The sequence below is a fragment of the Festucalex cinctus genome, chromosome 1 (assembly GCF_051991245.1).
Source record: "Festucalex cinctus isolate MCC-2025b chromosome 1, RoL_Fcin_1.0, whole genome shotgun sequence".
NCBI classification, from domain to species: Eukaryota; Metazoa; Chordata; class Actinopteri; order Syngnathiformes; family Syngnathidae; genus Festucalex; species Festucalex cinctus.
In genome coordinates this window covers 61,534,856-61,556,398 of record NC_135411.1, presented here as the reverse complement: position 1 = coordinate 61,556,398, position 21,543 = coordinate 61,534,856, and the positions used below count along the sequence as shown (strand labels likewise).

General features: G+C 43.2%; 2 protein-coding genes across 5 annotated transcripts in view; both read left to right on the top strand.

Moving 5' to 3' along the window:
* Positions 1–21,543, top strand: part of plppr2a (phospholipid phosphatase related 2a) — a 74,786-nt gene that overhangs the window by 38,018 nt on the left and 15,225 nt on the right. For all 4 annotated transcript variants that reach the window (XM_077499640.1, XM_077499666.1, XM_077499650.1 and 1 more), the window contains exons 3-4: positions 3,367–3,555; positions 16,763–16,883. In XM_077499640.1, the coding sequence (XP_077355766.1) occupies positions 3,367–3,555; positions 16,763–16,883 (310 nt within the window). The remainder of the gene's footprint in view (positions 1–3,366; positions 3,556–16,762; positions 16,884–21,543) is intronic.
* LOC144006129 (uncharacterized) lies at positions 17,470–18,831 on the top strand. Its single transcript, XM_077504826.1, has 5 exons — positions 17,470–18,022; positions 18,162–18,208; positions 18,289–18,330; positions 18,429–18,462; positions 18,536–18,831. Exons 1-5 carry the CDS (start codon positions 17,896–17,898, stop codon positions 18,829–18,831), a joined length of 546 nt encoding a protein of 181 aa, XP_077360952.1. The 5' UTR covers positions 17,470–17,895.

Genomic DNA, 21,543 nt, shown 5'->3' with positions numbered 1-21,543 from the left:
AATACATTACAGTCCTTATAAAAAGGATGTGCCGTGTCATATATTATTTTGTGGTTTTCCACCTCCAATATAAACCTCTCCTCGTCCATGTTCGCTGGTGTCTAAACCGTGAATGAGCACATGGCCCGGCGACGCCCACGTCACGTTTTGCTGAAAAACTTGCGAAATAGGAGCTGGCGAGTGTTTTATTCTGAAAGGTAACCGGAAATTTATTTTGAAACTGCCTCGGTCTTCCTGTCCCGCTCGATGTGTTTTGTGCTAGCTTGCCATTTGCCGGAGGCCTACCGCTGCGGCGTCCGGCAAAAATAGAAAATAGGTCTATCCTTGCGGAAGGCTTGCGGCACGCCGCAGGCCTTCCGCAGTCGACACGCAACGCACCCGCAAGCGGTGTAAACTGCACCATTCGAATGAATGGAATCTAATTGCTTGCGTCGCCGGACCGCACCGCAACCGCACCGCAACCGCAACCGGTGAAAACCCGGGGTTAGGGTGTATTCAGACCAGAAAAGTCCTTTAGTCCGCTTGTTTGGTCCGGACCAAAAGCGGACTTTATTTTTTTTAGTTTGGTGCGATTCATATCCACACTGTGCTTTTTGCAAGTGGACTATATTGCGGAAACACGTCGACCCATGTGACGATCCGTGCTCCCATTGGACAAAAATGACGAGGGCTGTACGCGTACGAAACCCGGAAATAGCGGAAAACGTGAAATTCCTGACGTGCTGCATTACTACGTTGCATATTTGTGGGGTTATTAGATGCAAGATATATGCAAGCGTCAAGGGCAGCTCATTCAACGGAGGTTCCGCCATGCTGTTGCTAATTTTGGAACGCGTCGTCGATTGCGTGTCGTAAACAGAGGAGCAGTTGCGCTCCGTTTACCCCGCCCCCACCACAATATGCTGACAGCAGCGTGACTAAACAGAATGCGCATGATTATGAATTAATGTAGCACAATATTCACTACCAGGCAAAATTCCAAAATTGACTTACCGTATTTTCCGTACTATAAGGCGCACCTTCAATGAATGACATATTTTCAAACTTTTTCCATATATAAGGCGCTACAGTAGAGGCTGGGGCTACCTTATGCATCCATTAGATGGTGCTGGGAATGTCAACAAAACAGTCAGATAGGTCAGTCAAACTTTATTAATAGTAGGGCTGCACGATATTGGAAAAACATGCGATATGCGATATACTTGCTGAACATAGCGATATCGATATTATTGCGATATTTTACATGTCCCTAAAGAAATTACATTTTTATTACCTAATGAAAGAAAAACATTTTTCATGTGGCAAAATAAGCAACCTTGATGTAATCTTAGTTAATTGTAATTATGTCTTTAATTTTCAACTATTGAATGGTGATGCACATTTTAGTTAGCATCTGACTGGTCAAATTAATATAAAAAGCATAAAATTCCATATAAAACTTTTTGCATGCCTTTGCGATATGCATATTGCAAGGGCCAATATCGCGATATCGATATTTTTTCGATATATTGTGCAGCCCTAATTAATAGATTACAAACCAGCTTTCTGACAACACCATTCACTCCCAAAATGAATAAACATCTGTTTTATTATTTTCTCTGAGGTAAAGTATTAGTATTAGCTAGTGATCCAAGATGGCGGGATCTTCAGAGCATGCGCGTCACCGATCGTGCGCGGTCACCGATAGCGTCTTGACAGCGAGACCTGTTGCAGCTCAATATTGATCCATATATAAGGTGCAATGGATTATAAGGTGCATGGGCAGCTTTTGAAAAAATTGAAGGCTTTTAGATGTGCCTTATAGTCGTGATAATACGGTACTTCACAAGCATAGTACGTTCAGTTTATCTGACCATTAGCGTGGATTTTAAACATAGAAGGGCCAAAACATGCCTTGTGAAATTAAACCACAAAAAAAAAAAAAAAAAAAAAAAAATAGCCACCGGAGGGTGCTAGAACTGCACAAGCTGAAATCAACCTGACTTTGTTTGAACAGATGTACTGCTTTTAATATCGTGACTTGACAATGATATTGTGGTAGTTTTAATATTGCGATATCACGATAAAAATAATGTGCTACCAAAAAGCAGCATTGACAATCCATTCTTATGTCTGTGCTGGCGAGTCACGCAGGGAATGTCATCATGCAGTAGACAAATTTGGCCTTCAGAGGACCCAACCTTGTGAATTTGGACACAAGGCTGGTGTACTTCCACCTTCCACTGTCTATTGGGACTTTTGGTCTCCCAAGGAAGGAATCGGTTCAAGTACAAGTCTTTTCAATTCCTTCTGAACATGAGTATGGACTCAGCAGTAGAAACTCAAGTTACCAGGTAGTTTCCGAACATATACAAGTAGTACTGTCTGGCACCTGACAAAAGATGTGACTCCTTTCACAGTAACTTGGGATTTCTGCCTTCAAGTGGAAGCATGGATTCAAAACGTACTGCAGAAAAGTAATTTAGGATGTGTATTGACTTGGCTGTTGGGACAAGACTGTTGTAGGTTTTGTTTCCCATGATTTAAATGTTCTCGCATGTGAGGACGGCTGAGTGGTCTAATGTGCCAGATTGAAGATGTGCATCTTTCCTCGTGACTTGGGCTTTCCGGTCTCGAAATGGAGGTGTGCGTTCAAATCCCATTCCTGACAAGTTCTTTTCAACATGTGATTTTTGATTCGGCTAATGACACTTGCCCTACAACTACAGTAGACTGCAGGTTTTATCTGATTCTGTAAAGCCTAATAGATACAATAAGTAGATTTATTGTGAGCTCGATTCAGCCCTTCTCACCATGAGCAGTTACTGTTCATCCACACATTAATTGATTGATGTCCTCACCATCAACAAAAAAATGACTGGTCACATCTTTTCTAGGCTGCGCTGCCTTCTTGAAAACACTATGACCATTTTTTTTTCTGCTTAGAAACTTAAGGTAACTGAAACTGAAGATAACTGCCGTTCTACACATTTCACTGTCAATGTAGCATACATACACACACATTCAAATGTAGCAGCGTTCTGTCTCTATGTCTGCGCTCTCACACTTCAATTCCTTGCTTGGGAACCTGCTTTGGTTTTATTTTGTTTCCATTTTTGTACCCCGAAGAGGGAAAAAGATCACTTTCATGTCCTTATCTTTTTACATGTGCGCTCTCTCGCTTTCTTTCTTCTCTGCCTGTAATCTGGATCCAAACACTAACGTCTCACTCTGTATCTGATATTTTCCTATGAATCTCCTCATTGCAAAAGGGAGCTGGGACTGGACTCTTCCAGCTCCCTCTCCTCCCCCGCCTCGGTCTCCCCCTCCTCTCGCTCTCCTGTTGTCCTTTCGTTTTCTAACGGAGTGATAATGTTCTATTTCCAGCTGGTCATCATGGCTGGGACGGTTCTCCTGGCTTACTACTTCGAGTTCACAGACACCTTCCCCGTTCACATCCAAGGGTTCTTCTGTTATGACAAAACCTTCTCCAAGCCCTATCCTGGACCAGACAACACCAGCAAGATTCCCCCTGTCCTCATCTACTCGCTCGTCACTGCCATTCCAACCCTCACGGTAAGAGTTTTACTTATTTATGAATGTGTGAGAAAAGCAAAATCAGCAAGTGGGTGTGCATCTATTAATAAAATATGACAGTGAAGGAAAGAACTTTGATGGACAGTGAGGCTGTCAAAGTCACTGCCTCAGGGAGACATTTGCTTTGATTGTCAGTTTTACCCGCTTGTTGATGAATTATTTCTGGTATTTGCTGCACTAAATATATAGCGTGAGCAGATTGGTGAACTGCATGGAGGTGACACCCTCCCCCTCAACCCTGACAAGCAGGTGTGTGCGCGTGCGTGCACGTGGCTCGTGCGTGTTGGTGCACATGTATGTACAATGAGAATGGGCAGCAAGGGGACTTACTCAGGAACACGCCACAACAAAAAAACAAATTAGAGCGCTATAGAGGGAGTGCATGTGCTCTCTGTTGTGTTATTCGTGAAGCAATAATGAGTCTTTGGTAGAGTTCAGATGATTTTTTTAGTGCACTCCACTCTTTACTACACAAGCCTAATCACACATATCCATACGCTCCTCAAGCCTATCGTACACAGCGTATCACTCCGCCTGGAGGCAGTAACTAGTTCCAGTTACATATCACAACATCCCCCCCTGTTTTACATGAACAATCCCATAACAAAACATAACAAAAATTTGCATCAACATAAATTTGTGTTCTACACAGAAATCTTAATTCTATCCATTTTAAGATAACAAACTTGTCATATTTGAACACATCAACTTTGCAGAAAATGTTTACACAGAACGCAAAAAACTTTTCTTTTTTTTCCTCTTCTATAGGTTTAACTATTCAACGTAGTCCTTGTAGCGAGTTGGTTTGACTACAAGCCTTCCACATCTGGTTTTTATTGGCTCATTGGTTTTAGTTTTTCTGTTTGGTGTATCCTCTTGTCTTTGCCCTCTGTGATCCTGGTGATCTTCATCCCACATATCTGGCTCTGCAAAGTTCACTCTCCTTACAGGCTGTGTTTGTTGCATCCTTATGTTGTAGGGTCCACGTAGATGGCTCCTGTTGCGTCTCAGATTATTTCCATTTGGTGTTTGAACAATGTAGCTCCGCGGCTCATTGCATTTATGCAAGACAACTGCTGGGTGCCATGTCCGTCTCTCCTTGTCCCACATTGTCACATGCTGTCCAGGATGTAGTTCAGGGAGTTCCTTGTGAGAGCTACGGTCATGGTGCTCTTTCATTGCAGCTGCTCTATGCGCCAGATGCTCTCGGTGTTCCTCTCTTCCTGGATCTGTCCGGCTTGGCAACAGGGTAGTGACACTCCTGCCAAAGAGAAGCTCTGCAGGTGATGGCAACTTGCTGTCAATAGGTGTCGCCCTTACTTGCAGCAAAGCAATGTACAGGTCATCTTTGTTTTGTATTGTTTTCTTCACGATGGCCTTAACGTATCTTACATGCCTTTCGATGAAACCATTACTTTTCGGGTAATTTGGTGAACTTGTAATGTGTCTTACCCCCCACGCAGTCATCAGTTCTTTAAAAGGTTGTCCAGTGAATTGTGGTCCATTGTCAGTCAGTATTTCATCCGGCCGTCCAAACATAGACATGTATGTTTGAAGATGTCGTGCAACAGAATGGCTGGAAACTGGAGTAGACATTTCATCCACCAGTGGATACTTGGAGTATCTATCCACAGTCAGCAGGAACTGGCGACCCTTGATTTCAAACAAGTCAGACGCTATTGACTGCCATGGTTTTGAAGGTGTGCTGTGCGGTGTGAGAGGTTCTTCTGGATTCGCATCCTGATGCTCTGCACACACACTGCAGGACTTACATGTCTTTTCAATGTCCTCATTTATCTTTATCCAGTAGACGCTTTCTCTTGCCAGCCGGCGTGTTTTTTCTATACCTTGATGGCCCACATGGAGTTGACTCAAAATGTCTTTGCGCAATGGTTCAGGAATGAGTATATGTCTTCCCTTGAATATGACTCCGGCTTCCACAGGAAGCTCATCCCTGAAAGACCAGTATGCACGCAAGTCTTCATACTGTCAGGCCATCCTTTGTAGATAAGTTCTTTCAGCTGTCCAAGTTTTGGGTCATCAGCAGTTAGTTTGCGTAATGCTTCTTGCTTCTCGCAGGAGAAGTTTATCATGGCAATTGTGTACTTTCCTGGGTCGTCTATTTCAACGTTGACTCCATCTATGCGTTCATCCAATTGAATCTCACCATCATTTTCAGGGTTTGGCAGTCTACTGAGTGTGTCTGCCAGTACCATCTCCGCTCCAGGTCTGTATTTGACTTCATAGTTGTATCCTTGGGTTTTAATCAACATACGTTGGAGACGAGGTGGTGCTGCATGTAGAGGTTTTGCACAGATGGTGACCAGTGGCTTGTGATCTGTGATCACTGTAAATGACTTACCATACAGGTAAGTATGGTACCGCTGCATACCGTACACGATCGCCAGCATTTCTCTTTCAATGTTGCTGTACCTTGACTGGCAGTCTGTCAGTGTTTTTGATCCAAATGCAATGGGTTTGTCATTTTGTACCAGCGCTATTCCAAGGCCTTTTTGTGATGCATCTACCTCAAGCGTCAAAGGTGTGCTTGCGTCATAGTATTTCAGACATACATCCTCAGCAATAGCTTCTTTCAACTCCTCAAAGCATTTCTGATGATCAGCTTCCCATACCCACAATGCATCGCTTTTCAGCAGCCCTCTTAAGGTGTGTGCCTTTTCAGCAAACTTGGGTATGTAGGCTGCGAGGTATGTGAGCATTCCAAGGAATCTGTGCAGTTCGTCTTTGTTTTGAGAAGACGGCATTCCTTGGATGTCTCTTACTTTTGCCACGTCAGGTTTTATGCCGTCTTCGGTGTAAAGGTTGCCAAAGAATGAGATGCTTTTCTGCTTGATGGCACATTTCTCGCTGTTGAACACCATACCTGCTTCAACTGCCCGTTCCATCAAGCCGATCAGATGTCTGTCATGCTCTTCTTCATTTTTTCCACTGACAACAGTGTCATCAGCTATACTGACCACACCATCGAGCCCCTCGAGAATTTGGTCCATCCTGGCCTGGAAAAGGTCCTGTGACACACTTAGTCCAAAAGGCAAATGTTTTCAGCAGTATCTGCCAAATGGAGTGCGAAATGTTGTCAAAAGCTGTGATTCTTCATCCAGGTGTATTGACCAATATCCAGCTTTTGCATCCAGCTTGCTGAATATTTTTGCATTTGCAAATTTGGGGTTCAGCTCCTCCACAGTTGGTATTTTGTGTGGGCATCTTTTCAGGCTCGAGTTTAGTTTTTGTGGGTCTAGGCATATCCGTAGGGTTCCATCCCTTTTGGTACTGTATGCCAAACTTGAACACCAGTCAGTATGCTGTTCCACTTTTTGTAGTACACCCTCTTCAACCAGTTTGTTTAGCTCCTCTTGAAGTTTGTCTTTAATGTGTATGCTGCACTTTCGTGGCGGATCGACGAACGGCTCTGCATCATCCTTCAAAATCAGTTTTGCAGCCCCTTCAAAGTTCCCTATTTTGTCAAACTGGTTTGGGTATGCTCTCTTGAGATCACTGCATGTTGTTATTTTCGGCAGGTTTTTCTGTGTTTTCCCTCCTTTGTCGTCATTCATTGTTCCTTGTACAGTGTCCACATGTACAGTCACTAGCTTTAGTAGCTCACTCGTGGGTAGTCCAACCACAGCTGGTCCTGGTACATCCACGACATAGAACTTGGCATTGATCCATTCGGAATCTTTGTACTGACATGGGATGGTTATGGTTCAGAGACAATGAATCTCATGGCGACTGTAGGCAGATAACCTCCTCTTATTTTTCTTGAGCCTTTGTAGTGCTCTCGTTCCATACATTTGTCTAAATGTCCTCAGTGGTAGAGTATTTCCTGACGCCCCTGTGTCAATTTTAAGACGAAGTGTATGTCCATCGCCTGGCACATCCGGTGGTCTCACATTCAGTGCGGTGTATGCCTCCTCTCTAGGTGCTGTACTTTCAATGCTGTGCATACACTTGTCACTGACAGTGATAGAATGGAACTCATGCTGATATAATTCTTCCTGTGTGTCTTGACTGTCAACCACATCTATTTTGAATTTCTGTCCTTTCTTATATACCTTGTGTTTGGCATGCATGTATTGGGTTGGATGTGACTTATTTGTTCTACTTATGTCACCATCTTGCTTATGTTGTTGTTTTGTCTTCTTACAGCAACGTGCCCAATGTCCTTTCTTACCACAAGCCTTGCAGATGTCATGGAATGCAGGACACTGGCGTGGATGATGGCTTGTGTTACATCTCCGACATGTGTGGTCCCTCTGTATGGCATGCACATTTTCAGAATTTTCTGATTTAGACAATCCAAGCTGGCTCAACTGCGCATTCCCCGCAGTTAATGCTTCATATTTCCGTCCTTCTTTCAGCACATCAGCCAAAGAATAGCCTTGGGGTTTTCCATACAGGTCATTTCTCAGTGCATCATGTGGGGTGCTAGCAATTATGAGTTCAATAAGACGTTCATTCAACTCTGCGTCAGTGAATTGACATTTCAGCGCTAAAGTTCTCGCCCTAGTCACAAAATCATCAATGTTTTCATCTGACTTTTGTCTGAATTGCATTAAGTGGAGTCTGTGAATCCTGAAATTCACATTCAGCTTCAGTTGGTCTTCAAAAAATGTCCACAGCTTTTGCGGGTCTTTCTTATCATCATCACTGAGTCCACTAGCATTAAGCCTTCTTAGCCCTTCATCCCCAATACCTCTGCATATTTTTCTAGCTTGTTTAACTTCATCCGTTATTCCTTCATCATCCAAATAGAGACACATCTTCTGCCTGAATAACGTTATAGCTTCACTCAGATCCGCTTCGGACCAATTCATCACTGGTATATGCAACGCCATACTGCACTTGTAGCTTCAATGCACCGCCGATATGTAGCTTGCCTCCGTTAGCACTTAGCTCCGTCTCACTCACCACGTTCAACAGCAATGAATTATCCTCGGACAATTACTCCGTGAGTGGAGAGTAGACATCGACGTTTAGCAGGCAATCCATTACCGCTGCCACCATGTTGTGTTATTCGTGTAGCAATAATGAGTCTTTGGTAGAGTTCAGATGATCTTTTTAGTGCACTCCACTCTTTACTACACAAGCCTAATCACACATATCCATACGCTCCTCAAGCCTATCGTACACAGCGTATCACTCCGCCTGGAGGCAGTAACTAGTTCCAGTTACATATCACAACACTCTGTTTCGAGGAGAGTAACTGTTTAGTTCCAAGCAAGATGCTTAACAGGGATCTTCAAATGTGCAACAGACACACCAAAAAACGCCCACAATAAAAGATTACACCACATGAAAAACAGGTTTTTCTTTTCAGACGATAATATATTTTCAATCTTTAATGTGCAAGGAAACACTTTTGTCACTCCATGCAAACTAGACCATGCGTGCTTATATGAGGCGGAAGACCTGCCAACCCGAGAGTTCATGGTACACCGTAATGTACTTTTAACGAAATATTACTGTTTATTCTCCAAGTGCACTAAAACAATTTTAATATAACTAGATCTAAAATGTTATGTGTATACAAGCAGTATTCTTTTAGGAACCATATAAGATAATTAGCAAAGGCTGACCAGGGAAGGTATTTTAGAAGGAGAAAGTATATTGTAACATTTCTTCAGAGTTGCTTGGTTGTTTGCTTGTTTTTTCCTTGCTTAGTTTCACAGTTTCATTTGCCTATTTCAGGAATTATTTGATGAAATTTAATATTGCAATTTTTATTTTGTAGTTGTTATACAATTGCTGTCCCTGTTGATGATAAGTTAGCCACTCTTTTATTTTCTGTAGTCTTATGTAAATGTCCGTTTTGATGAGAATGTTGTCAGTTGCTATGCTGTCAGTCAATCTTAGTTTGTCTAGGGACTCCATTTTTGTCATGTAGGCTTTCATTCTGTCAATTGTGCATTACCTTAGCAAGAGATATTGAAAGACACTTTTGTCAGTATGGTGAGGTTCCTTAACCAAGATTTTCCTTCAGTACATTAAGGTTTTTTTTTTTTATCCCTCCTCTTCTCTGCGAGCTGTTCTTCCATGAGGTTGCTTCCAACCTGTCAAGGTTTGGTGTGGTGGAGATGGTGGACCCAGGTGGAGGGAAAACGGCTTGGAGGCAGAGGTGCAGTCAAAAATGATTTAATTAACCAAAAACAAGAAACTGGCCAAAAAAAAAAAAAAAAAAAGGAATTATACAAAAAGACTAATACAAAACATTGGTGGAAATTCTTAAACAAAAACCGGAAGCACGACTCGAGGGAAACATGACAACAACAATGAACCAACAAGGACTGAATGGAAAACAGGTGACTAAATAAACACACTAATTGACAATGACTAGACACAGCTGGGCAAGACACAAGTGGCAAGGGAAGCTGATTGGTAGATACACTGGGAAGGGAAGACACACGCAGGTGGACAAGGTTAACAATAACGAGACTAGGAGAGACAAACCAGACAGCAGAAACAAACAAGACAAACTCAAAAGCCCAACAAAAGTAGCAGAAACCAAAACCCAAACCATAACACAACCAGCCCTGCTCTCTTAATCGAGGTTTCTCAGTCAAGGTTTCTCCATCAGTTCAAGGGCATCTGAATCCAGCCCTGCGTAAAGACTCTTTGTTTCCTGTGTCTTGTCTGCGTTTGGGTCCTAATTCCAAACCTTATGTGATACTTTATGGTTAATCAAAGACTAAATTTCCTGTAAGTATAAATGTGAGTATGAATAATAATAGTTGTTTATCGATATGTACCTCACAATTGGCTGGTGACCAAAATCAGGGTGACTTCTGTTGGATATAGAATCTAGAAGGATTTTTAATGCTGTTTGTCCAAGCGTGACTATTTTGCATAAAATAATGTTACAATCTACAATGAATAGTAATAACTGCCTAAAGATTTTTTTTTTAAAAAGAAAAAAAAAACTGTAGCAACCATACTTGCAAATGAATACAGGAATTGACTCGTTTACAAACCACAATAAACGATAATTCAAGGCCGCCCCAGCTGTTGGTGCTTTCCTTCCTCTTGATCTAGGTCATTGCACATCACTTACACCTACAGTACTGGTCTTTCCTCACATGAGCTGGCAGAGAGTTCTTTTCGTTCTACAGCAGCAAGGTAAATCACTGCACTAACTCTCTGTGAGAGACACAGGCTGGTGCAAATGAACTTTGCCATCCATCTTTGCACTTGTGCCCACTCCTTGCTTTATTCTAGGAAGAAACACCACAGTGCTTTGTGGAAATGATAGTTTTTCTACATTGTTTTGTAGGTGCAAATTAGATTGATAATTAGTATTGTTTTATGAATGATGCATACGCCGAATGAAATATAAAAAACTATGTCTCAGACAGGTCCCTTTCAGAACCTACCTTGCAGTTCTTAGCCATAAAGAAAAGAGATGAATAGATGGACTGATGGTTCTTCAAATGTCCATATGTTTACACCATTAAAATACAGACCTCCCTCATAGTTGAGCCTAGTGTACCATCATCCCAGGTCAAAGAGACAGATGGCAGGGGCTCCGTGGTGCGAGAGGGTAGCACCAATTGTTGTGACTGGGTAAGGTTGAGGTTTCCTCTGCTCTGCACCAGCTATGTTGCTCAGTCTGTGAACGTGAGGTAAATAGGTTAGAGAACATCTTTTAAAAGGGGACAGATGATGTTGAATGTAATTTTAAAAAACTACGTTGTAGGTATAAAATAAAGGGATAAAAGAACTATTTAAAAACTTTTCAATTTACTTGCTGATGCTATACTTCCTTTGCACATATGATGAAAAATTGATCACACTCTGCATATTGTGACTGATTTTTATGCTCACAGCAATAAAAAGGAAGGACTGGATAAATTCCAAATTCAAACATTTCATTTTGAATTTCAAAACTCATTTCTCCATCAGTCATTATTTTGTTTTTGTGGAGTTTTCCAATCTCACCCTGTGTGCTAATTTCCTGGTGGACCAAGTCAGCCCCTGCATCGACTCAATGGATTAGGTAGTGAACAGTGTGATTGGACAGAGAGGAAGCATGCTCATGCCGATCTACTACTGATCTACAGCTTGTTTCACATGTGAAATAATGTATAACAAGATGTGCCTTCTTTTTTTGCTTACTTGGTTGACAAAATGTTTACTGCAAAATAAAAACAGAGGAAATCCACCATGAATTCGTATTTGTTTTCCAATCATTAATTAGTTTCACTATGACACATTTCTGTAAAATCTACAGTAAAAAATGACAGCATTATCGTTTTTTTTTTTTTTTTTTTTTTTTTTTAATTACAGTATTTAACTATACAGCAATTCATTATGGGAAAAACGAAGTGCATTATGGGTCAAAACAAAGAATAGTAATTTGCTGTATAATTAGCAATCAAATGTTTTGGCATTATATGTGGATTAGAGACAAATACTGTAAAGATTGTCGGGTTTTCTTGGGTATCTGAATGGGGTATATGCCACGGAGGAGGCGGGACTTCCGACTTCCTGGGTTTCACACATCATCTTTTTTTCCGTTTTCTGTTTGCGACACAAGAATTCAGCAACTTAGTAATATTTTAGCACGAAGGCAGTCTACATCTTCACATCACATTTCTTCGATAAACAGGCAACACTACAGTTAACGTTCATTTCCACACTCGGCTTCAGAACGAGGATTAATTTTCCAATGAGGGTGGTAACAGTTGATGACTGGTTCTCCCTGAACCTGTGTGGTATATATATATATATGTATATATGAGTTTGAATGTTCTCCCCGTGCCCGCGTGGGTCTTCTCCGGGTACTCCGGTCTCCTCCCACATGCATGGCAGGTTAATTTGGTGCTCCGAATTGTCCCTAGGTGTGCTTGTGAGTGTGGATGGTTGTTCGTCTCTGTGTGCCCTGAGATTGGCTGGCAACCAGTCCAGGGTGTCCCCCGCCTACTGCCCAGAGCCAGCTGAGATAGGCGCCAGCAGCCCCCGTGACCCTTGTGAGGAATAAGCGGTCAAGAAAATGGATGGATGGATATATATATATATATATATATATATATATATATATATATATATATATATATATATATATATATATATACATATATATATATATATACATATCTCACTATTGTTGATGGTTGTTCATCTCTCTGTGCCCTGCGATTGGCTGGCAACCAGTTGAGGGTGTACCTCGCCAACTGCCCGAAGCCTATGGAAAGGCTCCAAGTCCCCTGCAACCCTATTGAGGAATAAGCGATTAAGAAAATGGATAGATGGATTTTACAATGACATACTGTGTTATTCATTTACAGGAATTTACTGGAAACTTTAGCTGCCAGTAAATTTCTGCAAATTAGATTACAATAAACAGTTGTAAACCAGATCGCAGTGAATTGCTATGTTCTTTTAAAAAAAAGTAAATACAGTAAGTTACTGTAATTTATATACTGTAAATACTTGTAAAAATGCAGTACTATATTGTAAATGATTTTCACAGTAATTAAATGAGATTTTACAAGAATTAGCTGGCAACTTTTCTGCCAGTTATTTATTGTAATTTCTACAGTCAATTTGTTACAATGCAGTGCAGTGTAGAAGTGAAACTAATCAAGGGCATATACCGAGTATGTGGTCAAGTGCACAGAAAAACAATTCATAAATCAGCCAATGCTTGAGAAAAATAGTCAAAGTTCTGTAAGTTTACCCCTTGAATTATGTTGCCATTGGTCGGTTGATGTTTCACATAATACTGTTTTTCATGTATCCTTCATGGGATCACTTCCCACTCAATGCACTTTACACAATTGCCCTCGGATTGACTGGCGATTCCAGGACGTAGTCTGCCTTCCGCTCTGAATCAGCTGGGATAGGCTCAAGGCCTTGCAGTGACCCTGAATTTGACAGAAAATGGATGGATGGACAGATGAATCATGCCACCCACCACAACCATGACTACAGTGCTTTTTTAAAAAATTTATTTTACTAAAATTGGGTTTTACCTTCCTGACATCACTAGTACTATTATTGTTCTCTTTTTTTCCTCATTTTTCATCCATTTCAGTATATCACTCAAGGATCACCTCTTCTTACAACCAGATAATCATAAAAAGGGCATGTCTAATTGCACACTCGACTGAATAAATAGCCACTCACACAAATCAAGATCTTTACTCACACAGACTCACAGAGCAGACTTCAAAAATGGGTCATGATTGTGTATTTATATAAGACAGAGTTTATCATGTCTGAATTAATGTTTCATTGTCTCGCTGACCACTCATCTTGCATCTAAATATTTCATGTTTGTACATTTGTAATCTACACTCATTGTACAAGGTATATTCAGAAAAGTTCTCGGACTTGTCTCAAGCCTGATTTATGCCTCCACGTTTGCTCTCACGTAGATCACGGCGTAGATCACATGATCTACGCGAGCCATGAATTTTAAGTGTCGCGTAGCTCGCTGCGGTGCACACGTCGCCACTCCTTGCACGCCATAGATGGTGGGGCGTAGCTAGCCCGTGATTGGTCCGTTCGATGGCGTACTCAGCTTTTTTTTTTTCTTTTTCTCACTCACCGCCCCCTCACCCAGATAGTTTCAGTGAAGGCAACTGTTTGGCGGCACAAATCGACTTCCTGCTCGGAGACCACGGCTGGACATGTGGATATGTGCCTGGGACGAGAGGCGGAAAACAACAACAACAACAAAAAACTGTGTTCGCTAAGCGCGTGGCTGTTGTGTTTTGGCGAGCTTACGGCCGACACCGTAAATAATTGCCACGGTGATGAGCCGACTCTCCCCTCGGCTTTGTTTTGTGTTTCTGAATTAAATTTAACTTCCTGAATTCGTCTTAAAATGCAGAGGAATCTCCACTCTGGTGTCCCAGTCGTACCGACAGCGGGACTTGGTGTGAAACTACAGCAGACACCGATGTGTATTGTGATGTGCATTGCGCACAAGTTGGAAGGCAAACACACGAGCGGAGCTCTGCCGTAACGCCTCCGTGTGAGCCTCAAGCAGAAGTATACTGAGGCCTTCACAAAACATAATTTGAATCCAAATCACACACACTACATCCCTGGAGTCTTTCCCAGCGTTATCTGCCACACCTTCAAGCACCTCAAAAAATCCGAACTATCCCTTTAAGTACATAGACTGACGGCATGAATGACACCAGCTGTGAGTCGTGTTGGCACCCCTTGTGGTCAGCTGGCTGGAACGCAACAATAATAAACTGAGAGCACAGCCTAACAGCTCAAATCATGACTGTACCCCCTCACCCCTCAACGGACACTCCCTGGAGGACTGACTACCTGCTTTGTCAGGATAGGAGCAGTGGAAATCCCGGAGTAAGGACAGATCGAGGATCCAGGAGCGGGGGACCCACTGGCGCTCTTCAGGCCTGTAGCCCTCCCAGTTGACCAGGTACTGCACCCCGCGGCCCCGCGCCTGAAATCAATTATGGATCTGACCGTGTAGACCGGATCGCCATCTATACGTGGAGGAGGAGGAGGAGGAGGCGCCGTTGGAAGACTCAGGGAACTGATGTTCACAGGCTTGATCAGGGAAACATGGATCTTGAGCGTCGGGGGGAGCTTGAGTCGGACAGAGACGTGGTTGACGATGATCCGGATGAGTTCGCACACATGCAGGCAGGGCAGATATGTCAGAGGGCTAAGACAGCTCCATGCACCTTTTAGCAATGAGAGTTCTGTGACTCACTCAAGTCCACTGGATGGTTCAAACCTTCTATTCCCCCTTCTTTTAATTAAAAACCTTATGGATTGAATTTATTTATTTATTTATTTATTTATTTTCGGCTATTAGAGGTACACTATTAGATCGATCAGTAATCCAGGGTTGCCTTGGTAACGAATAAGAAGCTGCTCACCTATTTAAAGGCTACCATACCAGCAAAATGGAAAACTGGTACTTAACGAATTCATCACTTGAGCATCAGCAGAAAAGGTTCTAAATGATAACTCTGAAATAGGACTAAAGCAAATTAGAAATTACACTAAACAATAAATTGTTTCTCATCATCTTTGGCCAGGTTTTTAGGGGCCTTTTGAATCACAATGTTTGCATAATAGAGCTGTAATTTTTTTTTTTTATTAAATTAAATTAAATTAAATTAAATTAAATTAAATTAAATTGAATTTTAAATGAGGCGGCATTGGCTTAGTGGTAGAGTGGTCACCTCCCATCCATGAGGTTGTGGGTTAGGTCCTCACCCCTGGTGACCATGTTGAAGTGCCCTTGAGCAAGACACTGAACCCCAATTTGCTCCCAGTGGACTTGGCAGCGCCCTGCATGACAGCAGCTGACCGCTGGTGTGTGAATGTGAGGCTTCAATCGTAAAGCGCACCATATGGTGTAGTTAACTCGTTAGATAACATGCAGTCCGTTTAAATCAGATTAATCACATCCTAGAATTTTGATCAATCACATAATTAAAAAGGATTTTATCAATATTTTTCCTGCCAAATTTGAAGAACATCTGTTACGTATGTGTTAATTATTTATAAATGTAATGTTACAAGGATGTCTTCCACATTTTTGTATCCACTGTATGGTCTCATCCTCCTCTATATTTAATCAGTTTATTACTTGCATAATTTAAAATGAAAGAAAATGACCCCAATATTTTGACTTGAATCTTCTGAATGTCATACACAACCATTTATTAAATGCTTTATTTTTATGCATTTTAGTTATCTCAGACACAACCTGTGCTACCATTTAACTTAACCATCCGCTGCCAAGATAAAGAATCATCTGCGGTCAAAATTAATAGTGTGATTAATCTGCATTAATACATTATTAATGCGATTTTTGTGATTAATCAATGAGTTAATGCTTTAACTTTGACAGCACTAATTAATGTTAGTTGATGTCGTTAGATGAATAAATGTGTTTGTTCGGTGCATTGTAACAATGCAATGCATTCCACATTTAATTACATAATCTATCATGTTTATGACATAGAAGTATTTTAATGCAGTTTAATGCAATTAATAGTATAGTTTTGTTGTATTGGAATTTTGGGAGGGTCTTCATAATATTTTACCATTTATTTAGCATTGTCATCATTACATTTTTCCAGATATTTTGTCATGTTGTTTTCACGAATGTAAAAAAACAGTTATGTATAACAATTTCCATCAACTCTATGATGTTTTTGTGTGTTTACAGATTCTTGCCGGAGAGCTGTGTGCTTTTTTCACCAAGGCAGAGGGAACCCAGGAGAAGACCATTGTCACTGCAGACTGCTGCTACTTCAACCCCCTCCTGAGACGCATCATTCGCTTCTTAGGTGAGCACTGTTTTGTATTCCACTGCCTTCACACTTAATAATCTCACTGTCCCGATTGTGAAAATATGTCAAAACAAATTAGTGGAGGAAGACCAAACAAACATGAAGTTTATCTGCTATGTGACGTGAACAAGTCAAACTCGTTTAAATAATAAACTGCATTGAGAAATTAGCATAGTGTAAAGCTGAATATTCAGAGGTGAAAGCTTCAGTTGTCATTTCACAGCCATGCTGATAATCATGTGTTGATGCTATTTTGAGACGATAACTTGTTCTCACCTCTAACAGCTTGTGTGATTCGTTTTGCTCTCTCTTGGGCTCGATTTAACTGTAGCCTAACTTAAGATTTAGGTATTTTTTTACACGACAAATTCCCATTTACTTTTTTTTTTAGATAATGTTAACAAAAACCTACCAAATAAACCTTATATGATACATATTCATTAGACTAATAAATCCAATTTATTTGAAATGCACAATCCTCCTGTTTATGTATTTATAGTATTAATAAAGTATATCTCCTTTTTTAACTCTTTGACCGCCATAAACGTTGAAAAATGTTCAGTATAATCCTAGGATTGGCCGCCATAGACGTTAATTGACGTCTACTATGTTTTTTTATGGAAACGGGTGGAGGAAAGCCTTGGGCAGCTGTGCTCCAAGTATCAAGCCGATCGGGTTACTATATGAGTATTCCTGGCCACTAGATGGCTGTGATGAGTCTTTTGGACAAGATCGGGTCGGAGACAACAGTAGAAGAAGAGAGGCTGAGCTAGAGTGTTGAGGGCGAGAGAATGGCTAACTTGGCTAAGGGAGTCAAAAAGGCTACAGATGGCAAGCAGCTCACGCTTGATCCTTATTTTCAAAGCTCAAAAGCATCGACCAGTGCTCAAGAGCACAGTGATGACGAGGTTAAGTCATAGTTGAAGCGGTGACGCGGCCGTTTCGACCACGTCCTAAGGCCCCACCGGCTAGCGATGCTAATAGCGTCCTAAGGCCCCACCGGCTAGAGATGCTAACACCGGAGAAAAGTGGTGCACAACCGAGCACGTCTGCACAGATGAGATTTCATCGGACGATGACGACTACTATGGGTCCGATGCAAGACAGTCTTGGACAGTCTTCCAAAGAACGTGAAGGTAAGCGCTAACATGCTAAGAGATTGCTAGTAAGATTACTTTTCTAACTTTTCGGGCGATCTGCTAGCAGCGTGTGTAAATGTGCTGATATACACTAAAACATCTATTACCTATACAAACGTGAATGTATATTTTATAGATCGTGCTCACAGCAACGTCCGACCGCTGGTTCTACGACAAAGAAAGGTAAAAAAACATTTTCAATACACCGCAAAAATAAAAGGAAAGTCTTTCGGTAGTATTGTAATTGTATATGTTTCTTTCAGCTCCTACTCAAAGTGACCCTTCTCACAGTGAGCAGAACAAAGGTAAAAAGAAAAAAAAAAAAAAAAAAAAAAAAAAAAAAAAGAGATTCTCCACAGCACTAATAAAATATTTGATGGTAAACGTCTTCTATAATTTACAGAATGTGCATCAACCAATACATCCAAGAAAAAAAGGTAAACATGCACACACACACATTGCATCACAGTGCTTTAAAATAATATATGATATTGAAATGTATATTTGCAGATCCCAAAGATTCTGGCTGGCTTGAAGTTGATGAATTCGGCTGGCAGCCAACCATCTTCCCCTTTGCTGCAAAACCAGGACCAAGGGATGCTGCAGCAGAGCTGAATTCCCACCTGCCAGCTGACATCCTGGAGCTCTTCATCACGGATGAACTTCTCCAGCACATCGTTCATCATACCAACCTCTACACAAATCAGTCCATGCAGAAGCAGACTAACAAAAACTGTTGCGCACGTGTAAATAGTTTGCAAAGAGTTTTCCAAATTGTTTGTTCGGATTGCCACTGTTGCATGTAAATAAACTGTTATTTTGCAATCAAAAATTTTTTTTTATTGTTGGGGTTGTTATGATGCCGTGAGGCAAAGCAAGGCCAGGACCCAGGATGCAGTGAGAGACAAAGTCCACAGTTTATTGTTCACAAAAGTATCAACAGAAAATCACCTTGCTCAGGGAAAAAGTTCTAGAAAACAAAGTAGCAACAAAAAACACCTTGTTCAGGGATGAGAAAACACTAAAGCGCAAAGTAGCAACATAAAACACAAGGGACCAACGTAGCAACAGAAAGAGCCGTCTTAATAGACCGGTAGAAAGAGAAACAAAAAACCACTACAAGCCGGAGAACAGGAACTAGACTACACAAGGGTGTGGCAGGAGGAGACAAGCAACCGTAGCAGGTATGGCAAGGGAATCTTCCGGCACAGAACCAAAGGAGGGGCTGGTTAAATAAGTTGTTGGCTCATCAGGCTGATGAGCCCCAGGTGTGGGAGCAGGCCTCTGCCTGCGAGGTTGGCGCCGCCTCCTGCCACACTCCGGAACTGCAGTGAGAGACAACAGAACCATTACAGTACCCCCCCCCCCCCCCCCCCTAAGGAACGCCACCTGGCGTTCGACCAGGCTTACCAGGGTTACGGGCATAGAACTCCCGCAGCAGTTGCGGGTCCAAAATGAGGGCACGTGAGATCCAGGAGCGGTCCTCCGGGCCGTACCCCTCCCAGTCGACGAGATACTGGAACCCCCTGCCCCGCCTGCGGACATCAAGGATGCGATTCACGGTGTATGCAGGGTGTCCATCAATGATCCGGGGAGGAGGCGGCGGCGGAGCGGGTGGCTGGAGGGGGCTATCCACGACCGGTTTCAGAAGGGACACGTGGAAAACGGGGTGGATCCTGGGGATGACGGGAGCTGGAGTCGGACGGCGTTGGGGTTGATGATCTTGTCAATGGGAAAAGGGCCAATGAAGCGTGGAGCCATTTTGCGGGAGTCCACTTGAAGGGGCAGGTCACGTGCGGAAAGCCAGACACGCTGTCCCACCTGGTAGTCGGGGGCTGGGGTTCTCCTCCGGTCAGCCAGACGTCGGTTGCGCTCCGCCGTCCTGGACAGCGCTGCTCGAGCCTCCCTCCAGACTCGTCTGGCACGGCGGAAGTGGGCATGGATGTACGGGGCGGCAACTTCGGATTCCTGGCTGTGAAACAGAGGGGGTTGGTAGCCCGAGGTCACCTTAAATGGGGACATGCCTGTGGCAGTGCTGATCAGAGTGTTATGCGCGTATTCCACCCATGGGAGGTGCGTGGACCAGGAGGCAGGAAGGAGTGAGGCTACGCAGCGCAGAGCTGTTTCCAGGTCTTGATTGGCACGCTCCGTCTGACCGTTGGTTTGGGGATGGTAGCCGGAGGAGAGACTGGGAGAGATCCCTAGTGCCCGACAGAAAGCCTTCCAGACTTGAGAGGTGAATTGTGGACCCCTGTCCGACACGATGTCTGTGGGGATTCCGTGGAGCCTGAATACATGCTGGACCAATAGTTAGCAGTCTCCAAGGCGGTGGGGAGTTTTGGGAGGGGGACATAATGAACCGACTTGGAGAATCTATCGACGATGGTAAGGATTGTGTCATTGCCCTTGGATGGGGGAAGTCCCGTGTCGAAATCCACCGCGATATGCGACCATGGCCGAGAGGGGATGGGCAAGGGGCGTCATAGGCCTGCCGGGGCTTGATGAGAAGGTTTATTGCGGGCGCAAACTGAGCATGACGCAACAAAAGCCCGAACATCGGCAGCCATGGTTGGCCACCAGAAGCGCTGCTGGATCAGGGAGAGTGTCCGGTGGATCCCAGGGTGGCAAGCGATTCTTGAAGTATGCCCCCAGAGGAGCACGGGAGTCCTGGCGGCAGGTGGCACGAACAGTCTCCCTGGAGGACATTCATCTGGAACTGGTTGGTTGCCAAGTGCCTCCTGAACTTTCTTCTCCACTCGCCACCGCATCGCCCCGACCACACACTCAGGGGAGAGGATCGTGCTTGAGTCTCTCTCTTCCTCTCCAGAGGCGAACTGCCGGGAGAGGGCGTCAGGTTTTGGGAACCGGGGCGGTAGGTGAGTGTGAAGTTGAAGCGTCCGAGGAAGAGAGCCCAACGAGCTTGACGAGAGTTCAATCGTTTGGCAGAGCGAAGATAGGACAAGTTCTTGTGGTCCGTCCAAACAATGAAGGGATGAGCTGCACCCTCCAGCCAATGCCGCCACTCTTGGAGGGCTAGGACCACCGCCAGGAGTTCGCGGTTGCCCACATCATAGTTGCGCTCCGCCGGGGAAAGCCGACGGGAGAAGTAAGCACAGGGGTGTAGTTTTTGGTCCGCAGGCAGGCGCTGAGAGAGGACGGCCCCCACTCCTGAATCTGACGCATCCACCTCTACCACAAACTGCTGCTCGGGATCTGGGTGGGCGAGAACAGGGGCATTAACAAAGAGTTCTTTCAGACGGTTAAAAGCACATTGAGCATCAGCAGACCACACGAAGCGAAGTTTGTTTGAGGTCAAACGCGTGAGAGGAGCAGCTATACTACTATAGTTTCGGATAAATCTCCTATAGAAATTAGCGAACCCGAGGAAACGTTGTAGCTGCTTCCGATTGGTAGGCAGAGGCCACTCTTTGACCGCTTCGATTTTGGAGGGATCGGCCCTGAGCCGCCCCTTTTCTATCACATAGCCCAGGAACTTAACAGTGGAAACGTGAAAATCG

Coding starts and splice junctions, on each gene's coding strand:
- LOC144006129 (XM_077504826.1), top strand. CDS start 17,896: ATGCTAACACCGGAGAAAAGTGGTGCACAACCGAGCACGTCTGCACAG. Junction 18,209..18,288: donor TGGTTCTACGACAAAGAAAG/GTAAAAAAACAT, acceptor TGTTTCTTTCAG/CTCCTACTCAAAGTGACCCT. Junction 18,331..18,428: donor TCACAGTGAGCAGAACAAAG/GTAAAAAGAAAA, acceptor TATAATTTACAG/AATGTGCATCAACCAATACA.